This window comes from Pteronotus mesoamericanus, unplaced genomic scaffold, assembly GCF_021234165.1.
Source record: "Pteronotus mesoamericanus isolate MK-2021 breed Mesoamerican mustached bat unplaced genomic scaffold, CSHL_Meso_final scaffold_137, whole genome shotgun sequence".
Taxonomy (NCBI): Eukaryota; Metazoa; Chordata; class Mammalia; order Chiroptera; family Mormoopidae; genus Pteronotus; species Pteronotus mesoamericanus.
In genome coordinates this window covers 6,270,955-6,279,720 of record NW_026555306.1, presented here as the reverse complement: position 1 = coordinate 6,279,720, position 8,766 = coordinate 6,270,955, and the positions used below count along the sequence as shown (strand labels likewise).

The following is an 8,766-nucleotide window of genomic DNA, read 5'->3' as shown; positions in this document are numbered from 1 at the left end:
CCCCATGCCTCCCCTCACCGTGGCCCACCCTGGCCCCCCACACAGCAGCTGTGGGTGCTGCAGGGAACACCCAGGCCCCATGGGGTTGAGGACAGAGGTGGGGATCCACAGGAGGCCCTGATGTCCCCACCGACAGCATCTCATCTCTCCCCCACCTGCAGCTCTTAGAGCAGATTCTTCCCTCATCGGCGCAGGCAGCGGCCACCGTGGCTGGGGTCTCAGGCCCTATCGGTCTGCTCTGCCGCCTGTCGGCTTGGGACTCCCCCTCCCTTCCTCTTTCATGCTTTCTCCCTCATCCTCTTTCAGAGCCATCCTGGTTGCCATGGCAACGCTGCAGCGGGTACCAGGTGGCGGCTGGGGGCTGGGGGCAGGGAGCCGGCACTGCCGCAGCCTCCGCCATTTCCGATGCCAGGCACCCATGAGGCACGCTGGCTGGGGCTCATTTTGGGGGGCACTTGGCCTCTCCAGGCCTCCTGGGCTTCTCCTTGGGGTGGAGAGAGGGGAGGGACGTTGGGAGGGATGCTGGTGGCATGGTGGCTGGGGAAGAGGAAGATGAAAGGTGAGAAGCCAAGGTGAACTGAGGGAGGCTCCGGACAAGGGGCTGGGAGGAGCCGAACTCCAGCCCCCGCTGCCTTGTGGGGAGGCCGGGAATGACCAGGCGAGGCCTCCTTCGGACCCTGCCTGGCGAGGAGGACACAAGGGCCGGGCCTGGCTAGGGGCAGAATGGCGGCGAGCCCGCAGAGATGGGGGGTGGGGAGGGGTGGGGGCTGGAAGGCTGGAGGTCTAGGGAGGCAGAGACAGATGCTGCCTGAGAGGATGAGACAGACACGGAGGCCCAACGGGAGGAACATGGGCACGAACACTGTGCCAGGGCCTGGGGCAGTGGCCGAAAGGGTGGAGATAGGAAATGCAGGAGCAAGGGGACAGACTGCGAGAGCCCAGAGTCCCTGTCACCATCTCTTCTCCCTGCTCCCAACCCTCAACCCCCACCCCAAGCAGGATGCAGTTACCATGACAACCTGGCCTGCCAGAAAGCGGGGCGGGGGACTGCAGAGGAAATTTTCCACATCAGCAGGGAGGGAGGAGGGTGACGCGCGCGGAAGGAATTGGCCCTTGCAGCAAGGTCTGCGCAGAGCCCCCTGGAACCCCAAAACATCATGTCCGATGTCCCCAGGACCTCACCCCGCCCCCACCCAGCAAGCTGGCACCCTCACCTCTCGGCTGCTGAGGGAAAGGGGGAAGGCTCGGGAGAGGCTCAAGGGTCAAATGTCCAAAGATCAGCGGCTGCCCAGGCCTCATTTGTGGGGGGCGGGCAGCCAGCAGCTGACGGAGCGCAGACCCAGACCGCAGACCACCAGGCTCAAGGACATGGCCCTGGACGGGGTCCCGCGGAGGGTGGGGGTGGTGGGCTACGGCCGTCTCGGTGAGTCCCTGTCTGGGCCTCCTCCCCCAGTCCCTTCCCAAAGCCCCCAGAGGCCGTGTCCTCCACAAACACACCTTTCACCTGCGTCTCTATCTATCTGCGCCCAGGCTGCCCGTCTGCCGTAGCAGCTTCCCCTGCCCACCACGGGGCTTCGTCCCCCTCTGGGTTTTTGTCCCCCTCTCTCTGGGTCTCTGTCCCCCCTCCTCTGAGTCTCTTTCCCTCTCCCCAGGACAGTCCCTGGTCTCCCACCTGCTGACTCAGGGACCGGAGCTGGGCCTAGAACTTGTTTTTGTCTGGAATCGCAATGCAGGACGAATGGCAGAAACCGTGCCCCAGTCCCTGCAGCTGCAGAGCCTCGATGCCTTGGGGGAGAGGTCAGTGGCCTTGGCAGGAGAGAGCAGGGCTCCCTGAATGAAGCTCCTGTTCTGGCCTCCCTTAGCGGCTGTGTGATCTCGGGCAAGTCCCTTACCCTCTCTGGGCCTTGGTTCTCCCAAATGTGAAATGGGACAAGCCCATCCATTGCTTTCCCCTCCCAGGCCAGGGTGAAGGATCACAGGCCTCTACAGACTGAGGAAATCTGGGGAGGAGACCCTAATACCTCTCCCGGGTCCTCCCCATCTCTCCCCCTCCCAGGCACCCTGACCTGGTGGTAGAAGTCGCCCATCCCAAAATAATCCACGAATCTGGAGCACAGATTCTGCGCCATGCCAATCTCCTGGTGAGCCCGGCCCCTTCCTCCTTGGCCCCACCCCTCCCCAAAGTGGGATCGGTCCCCTGACCTCTGCCCCTCCCACCTCCACCCACCCCAGGTAGGGTCCCCTTCAGCCCTGGCTGACCAGGCCACAGAGCAGCAGCTCCTGGAGGCCTCGAACCGCTGGCACCATGCCGTATTCGTGGCCCGGGGGGCCCTCTGGGGCACTGAGGACATCAGCAGATTGGACTCAGCTGGGGGCCTCCAGGTGAGGGCCTGCTAGGCTTCCTGGGAACCGGAGGGGCCCTGCAGGGAGCCCCGGTGCCCCTGACCCTGGCTCCCCCTTCCAGAGCCTCCGTGTCACTATGGCCACACATCCAGATGGCTTCCGGCTCGAGGGACCCCTGGCTGCCGTGCGCAGCACTGGGCCCCGCACTGTGCTCTATGAAGGTCCTGTCCGCGGGCTCTGCCCCTTTGCCCCCCGTAACTCCAACACCATGGCAGCTGCTGCCCTGGCCGCCCCCAGCCTGGGCTTCGACCGCGTGATCGGGGTGCTTGTGGCCGATCTCAGGTGAGCGACACTAAGCAAGGGGTTGGGCCGGGGGCAGGCCAGCCAGACTGACCACCCTGCTTGCCCCAGCCTCACAGACATGCATGTGGTGGATGTGGAGCTGAGAGGACCCCCAGGCCCCACAGGACGAAGCTTTGCTGTGCACACCCACAGAGAGAACCCCGCGGAGCCAGGCGCCGTCACCGGCTCTGCCACTGTCACCGCCTTCTGGCGCAGCCTCCTGAGTACGAACAGGTCCCTCCCCAGTGCCCCAGTGTTAATGGCCCCAGGGTCACCAAGCCATGGGCTCTGTGCTTTGCAGAGCTTGGGTCTCAGGCTCTGGTTGTGCAGTTTTGCTTTTGTCTGTTGGTTCATCTTCATTTCTGAATCTCCCTAACCTACGCCATGACTGAATCTTTTTACCTCTCCCTATCTCTGGCCACTCCCCAGGTCTCTGCCCCTTTATCTGGGCCTCCGTCCCCCCCTGGGTCTCAGTCCCTCTCTCTAGGTCTTCCTCCATCCCCGCCCTGGTCTGTTCCTTCCTCCAGGTGTTTGTCTCTTGCTTCCTGGTCTCAGCCTTTCACTCCCGGTATCTCCCCTGCAGGATGCTGCCAGCTCCCTTCCAGGCCGGGAATCCATCTCTGCTGAGAAGTCTCCACCGGCCCCCAACACCCACCGCCAGAGGACATCCTCCTCTAATTTACCGCCCCGCTCCCCACCACCACCACTGTCCTGCTGCTTCCCCGGACTCGGTTTCCCCAGACCTCCCTCCTGTCTCAGTAAAGATTGGAGGCTCTTCTCACTGCAGAGCCTGTTGTTTCTGATCCCTTGTTCTCTTCTGTGACGTCACGCTGCACCTTCACCCCGTGCATCACGCCACATCAGGGGGGCGGAGCAAAGCTCCTGGAAACTATCGCGATAGCCTAGCCACTACATTTCCCAGAACCCCCTGAGAAGCAGAGGGCGTGGCGGTGAACGAAGGCCTAGGCCTCTACAGGGCACACTAGGGATCCTCCGCAGAAAGCGACGGAAGTTGCCCTTCCGCGTTTTCGGGGCAATAGCGGACTTCCGGGCCAGGCTGCCCAGACTTTCCGTGCGAAGCTAGAGTCTTCGCGAGGGCCGCCGGGAGTCGTAGTCCAGAACGCGGTGGGTGCCGGGAGCTGTAGTCCGCCCCGCCTGCCCAGTCAGCGCCGAGCTTCCCGCCCCGCACTCGGAGCCCAGAGCCGCCGCCCAGGGGGATGCGGGAGCCCCTGATTCCGGGGAGCAGAGAGGCAGGCGGGGTGAGGGGCGTTGCTTGGCAACGGGCAAGCGCCGCGGTTGGGGTGCGTTGGGCATAGGGCTGTTACTTTGTGTCCGGGGAAGGGGCCCTGTTGCCAGGTGACAGGAAGAGAAAACCCTGTTGTTTAGTGACAGGGGAGGGGAGTCGTCTGTTGCTAGGCGACCAGAATAGACCCTGTCACCTAGACACGGAGAAGGAGGAGGATTCCTCTGTTGCTAAGTAACCAGAACAGAGACTTGTTACCTAGTGGGGTGGGGGGTATCCCTGTTGCTAGGTAGCCAGAGACGGAGCCTGTTACCTAGGACGGAGCGGGGAGGTGGTTCCTCTCTTGCTAGGTGACCACCATAGGACCCTTTCACTTAGGGATGTGGTGAGAGTGGTCCTCTGTTGCTAGGTGAGCAGAAAAGGAAGTCTTTTTCCTAGGAATGGGGGATGGAGGTTCCCTGTTGCCAGGAGAGCGACTGGGGAGCAGAGTCAGGGGCTCAGTGGCCCCTCAGGCTGCACCGAGCCCCCGCCTCAACGGTAGTGCCCCAGAACCTGCTGACAGTGTGGGCCTCCAGATCCCGGTCCCCTGAGCACCTTCTCCCGCGCCCCCCAAGCAGGAACGGAGGGCGGCATGTCCCAGGGCCCAGGAGCACAGCCAGGCCCACCCTCTGTGTACCACGAGCGGCAGCGCCTGGAGCTGTGTGCCATCCACGCGCTCAACAACGTCCTGCAGCAGCGGCTCTTTAGCCAGGAGGCTGCTGATGAGATCTGCAAGAGGTGACCGTCACCCACCCGAGGACCTGGAGAAGCAGGGCTCACAGAGGCGGAACCACCCACCTGGGTCTCAGCAAGGGAGGGGCGGAGCCCTGGGGCTTTCTGCCGCCCGTCACCTGAGTGGGACCCTGGGACTCGGAGATGGACGTTCTGCCTGCCGCACCTGTCCATCCCCAGGGCCTCGCCTGGACTCGGGCCTCGCCTTCTCTCCTCTGGGCCTCCATCCCTACCTCACCCTCTCTTCCCTGGGCCCTGGCCCCCACTCCTCCTCTGGCCTCCCAGCTTCCTCTTTCTCACCTCCCGTCCCTTCTACGCTCCTCCCCTGACCGCAGCCCTGCCGTGGCTCCCTAGCTCGCCTGGGAGAGGGCCCAAGGCCTGCAGCCTGATACCCAAGGCCCTGCGTGCTAGGCTCCCCACCCGCCCCTGCAGCTTCATATCTCGCCGCTACCCCCAAACTGCGTTCCTCTCCAGGGGCGAAGGAGCCCCACCATGATGCCTCTGGGCCTTTGTATGGCCTCTTGTTTCTGCCTGGCACGGTTCCTCCTCTTGGCAGCCTGGAACGTTTCTCCTCCCTATTTAAGATTTCAAACGCTTTATTACCTCTCTGCCTCAACCCGCCCCCCCACCCCCACATACACACAAACACATCCCCGGCCCCAGCTCAGGCCCCATCGTCCTCTGGGCCCTCCCCTCGGCCTCCAGGCTCTCCGTTCCAGTCAGGTCCTCACGTGAGCCTACACCTCAGGTGACCCTGTGGTGTCTTGCCCTCCTCGGGCTCCCAACATCCTCAGGCTGAGTCCCAGCCCCTTAAACTGATGGTGAGAGAACTGACTCATCTCCTCAGTCATTCAGAACAGGGAGCCATCGACTCTTTCGCAGCAAGTCCCTGCCAGAGACCCAGGGTCCCGTAGCAGCCCTGCCCTGAGGGGGCCAGGAAAACAGATCCGCAGAAAAATAATACAAACTTTCCCTCTCCGACCCCTCCCCTGCCCTGCCCACCAAGGGCCCAGAGAGAGAACAAAGGTACTGTTGTTCCCAGAGAGACAAATGGTGGCTGCGTGGCCCTCCTGGGCTAGTGGACAGCCAGAGGAAAGGCTTGGGGCAGGAGTACAAGAGATGTGGTTGGGGACAGGTGGCTGGGAAGGGGTCGAGGGCACTGAGGCTAGGAGGCCACAGGGACCTGACCATGTGGGACTGGGAGGCTAGGCTGAGGGTCTGGGACTCCCCCCTGGGGTGACGGGCACCCGGGAGGGCTGGGAGCAGGGGAGGGGCAAGGCCAGCCCCAGGCATGGAATGAGCCACCGGGCCCTGTGGGAGAGGGGATACGGTGGGGGGGGGAGACGAGGTGGGGCGAGGGTCCAGGCGGAGGAGGACAAGGCCTGAGCGGGGAGGCGTGGCTGGAGGGCAGGGCCTGGGGCTGGTGCGCCATGGGGGCCGAGGAGAGGGGAGCACAAAGGCTGAGCGACGCCCGGGCCCCAGGACGCTCATGCTTGCAGGGAGGGCGAGGCCTTTCTAAGGGCTCCAGCTCAGGCTCTGATCGCCTCCCAACCAGGCTGGCCCCGGAGTCCCGGCTGAACCCCCATCGCAGCCTCCTGGGCACTGGCAACTATGACGTCAACGTGATCATGGCCGCGCTGCAGGGGCTGGGCCTGGCCGCCGTGTGGTGGGACAGAAGGAGGTAGGACCCAGGGCTCGGCACAGCAGGCGCGGCGGTGATGGCCAGCGCGGAGGGAGCGGGGATGGGAGGGGGCGGATGCGGGGAGGAGGCTGGCAGACTGATGGGTCGGAGGTGGTAGAAGGATGCGTGGGATGACTGGACTGTCAATGGGTATTGATGGATGGGTGACAGGTAAATTCATGACAACTGCGTGACTAACTGGATGGCGAATGGATGGTTGGATGTGTTGAGTGGGTGGCGACTGGGCGATGGGCTGTAGGAATGGCTGGGTGAGTGAGCGGCTGAGTGAACAGAGGGCGGCCAGTTAACTGACAGGCAGTTGCGTGGACGGGAGGCGGGTGGGTAGAGAGCGGAGGAGGGGCTGGCTGGCTGGACGGTGGTTGATTGCGTCCCTGGGTGAATGACGTTTGGGGTGCTGGGTGGTAGGATGGCGGATGGTCGTCAGGGGGCCGGGAGCTTTGGATGGGGGTGGAGAGGTGTATAATGGGCGGATCGTGGCTGGATCCACGGTGGGTGTGTGAAGAGTGGGTGGAGAGTGGGGCGGATGGTGGTTGGGGGCTTGGGTGGGTGGGTGGTGGTGGGATGAACAGCAGATCGGGGGCGGATGGTTGACCGCGAGGTTTCGGGGGAGGCGGGTGACGGATGGACGGGTAAGCGGGCGGGTGACGGGGCGACAGGCGGTGGAGGGTGAGGGATGAGCGTGTGTGCGGGGCGGGGACGGGTGAATGGAAGGAAGGGAAGGGCGTGCAGACCGAGGGGAGTCCTTGGGCGGCTCCGCCAGCCGCACACGCTGAGCCCTGACCGCGGTGTCGCTGCCTCACCCTCACAGGCCCCTGTCCCAGCTGGCCCTGCCCCAGGTGCTGGGGCTGATCCTGAACCTGCCCTCGCCCGTGTCGCTGGGGCTGCTGTCCCTGCCACTGCGTCGGCGGCACTGGGTGGCCCTGCGCCAGGTGGACGGCGTCTACTACAACCTGGACTCCAAGCTGCGCGCGCCCGAGGCGCTGGGGGATGAGGACGGCGTCAGGTGAGGGGCAGCGACTGGGCCCCTTATCCCAGGCGGCCATGCCCGGGCCACCTGGGCCTCAGCCTCCCCGTTTCTCCGCCCAGGGCCTTCCTGGCGGCCGCCCTGGCTCAGGACCTGTGCCAGGTGCTGCTGGTGGTGACCAAGGAGGTGGAGGAAAAGGGCTGCTGGCTGCAGATGGACTGACCCCGCGGAGGCAGGATCCACGCTGCCCGCCCAGCGGGTCCCTGCGAGTCCACGTCCGGCTCCTGTGCAGGAAGGGCCTGGACCTCGCTTCGCGGACCCTGCCCTGCACCCCACGTGCTGCTGCCTCAGTAAAGCTGCTCCTTTGCTCCAGCCTGGCCTGGCCGCGTCTGACTGGGGGCCCCTTTCCCTCAGTCACTTCGGGCGATCAGCGAAGCTGGCCACCCGGGCGGGCCCTGTCGTTGCCCAACGCTGGCTCCCACTGCCCCCCAAGTTTGTGACCTCCTGTGAGTCCCTCTCCCCTGGGCCTCAGTTTCCTCCCTGCCCCTGTGAGGCCTATGTCCTGGTCCAGGGACAGGGGGAGACTGGGAGCCAACAAACAGGCACCCTCTGGAGGGTTCACTGGGGTAAGTGCAGGGGGAAGCATGGGTTTACTTCTGGACTCAATTCTGTTCGTGGATTGCAGTAACTGCCCCAAAAGATGGCCTCATCCTAACCCCAGAAACGGAATGTATTGGTCACAGGACACCGGGGGACAGAACAAAGGCTTAAGAGGGCACTGAGGGTGCTCGGAGCTGGCCTTCAGACAGGGAGCGAGGCTCCTGCTCTCTCGGGAGAATCATGAGGGCCCTGAGCGGCGGGGGCCAGGTGGGAGAGGTTGAGAAAGATGCGAAGAGGGAAGCAGGATTTGAGAAAGGCGATGACGATGACGCTGCGCGTTGCAGACAGAAGGAGCCTGACGGCCAGGGAGTGAGGGCCAGGACAGGCAAGGAAGCAGCCTTCCCCCAGCCCCAGAAGGCCGCTGGCCCGATGGGGCTCACTGGGCACTGCTGGCCGGCACAAGCGTCAGGAGGACGGGTGTTGCTTTAAGCCGCGGTTTCTTCGCTGGTGGGGTTCACTCAGGGCAGAGGGCCCCACAGACAAGGCGTCACTGAGCAAAGGCCAGAAGAAGGGGAAGGAGCCAGGGCAGGTCAGGAGGGGAAGCTCTCCAGGCTGAGAGGACAGCAGGGCAAAGGCCCTGGGGCAGGCCCTGCCTGGCAGGGAGGGAGGAGGGGAGGGGGGACAGGCGACAAAGCGGGAAGGGGGTGCTCCGGGCGGCAGCAATTTCAAACAGAGCGAGGACAGGCTCCCAGAAGGTGCCTTCTCCACATTGTCCCCCGATCAGGCCTCCGTCCTGTCCTG

At 64.3% G+C, this 8,766-nt stretch overlaps 2 protein-coding genes across 2 annotated transcripts; both read left to right on the top strand.

Annotated features, from left to right (window-relative positions):
- The first annotated feature begins 1,315 nt into the window (after positions 1–1,315).
- ASPDH (aspartate dehydrogenase domain containing) lies at positions 1,316–3,469 on the top strand. Its single transcript, XM_054588774.1, has 7 exons — positions 1,316–1,423; positions 1,653–1,797; positions 2,057–2,141; positions 2,233–2,382; positions 2,465–2,685; positions 2,755–2,909; positions 3,269–3,469. Exons 1-7 carry the CDS (start codon positions 1,369–1,371, stop codon positions 3,310–3,312), a joined length of 855 nt encoding a protein of 284 aa, XP_054444749.1. The 5' UTR covers positions 1,316–1,368; the 3' UTR covers positions 3,313–3,469.
- Positions 3,470–3,852: 383 nt separating this feature from the next.
- JOSD2 (Josephin domain containing 2) lies at positions 3,853–7,730 on the top strand. The gene is made up of 5 exons (XM_054588783.1): positions 3,853–3,944; positions 4,546–4,705; positions 6,255–6,380; positions 7,210–7,404; positions 7,488–7,730. Exons 2-5 carry the CDS (start codon positions 4,560–4,562, stop codon positions 7,585–7,587), a joined length of 567 nt encoding a protein of 188 aa, XP_054444758.1. The 5' UTR covers positions 3,853–3,944; positions 4,546–4,559; the 3' UTR covers positions 7,588–7,730.
- The last annotated feature ends 1,036 nt before the right edge of the window (positions 7,731–8,766 follow it).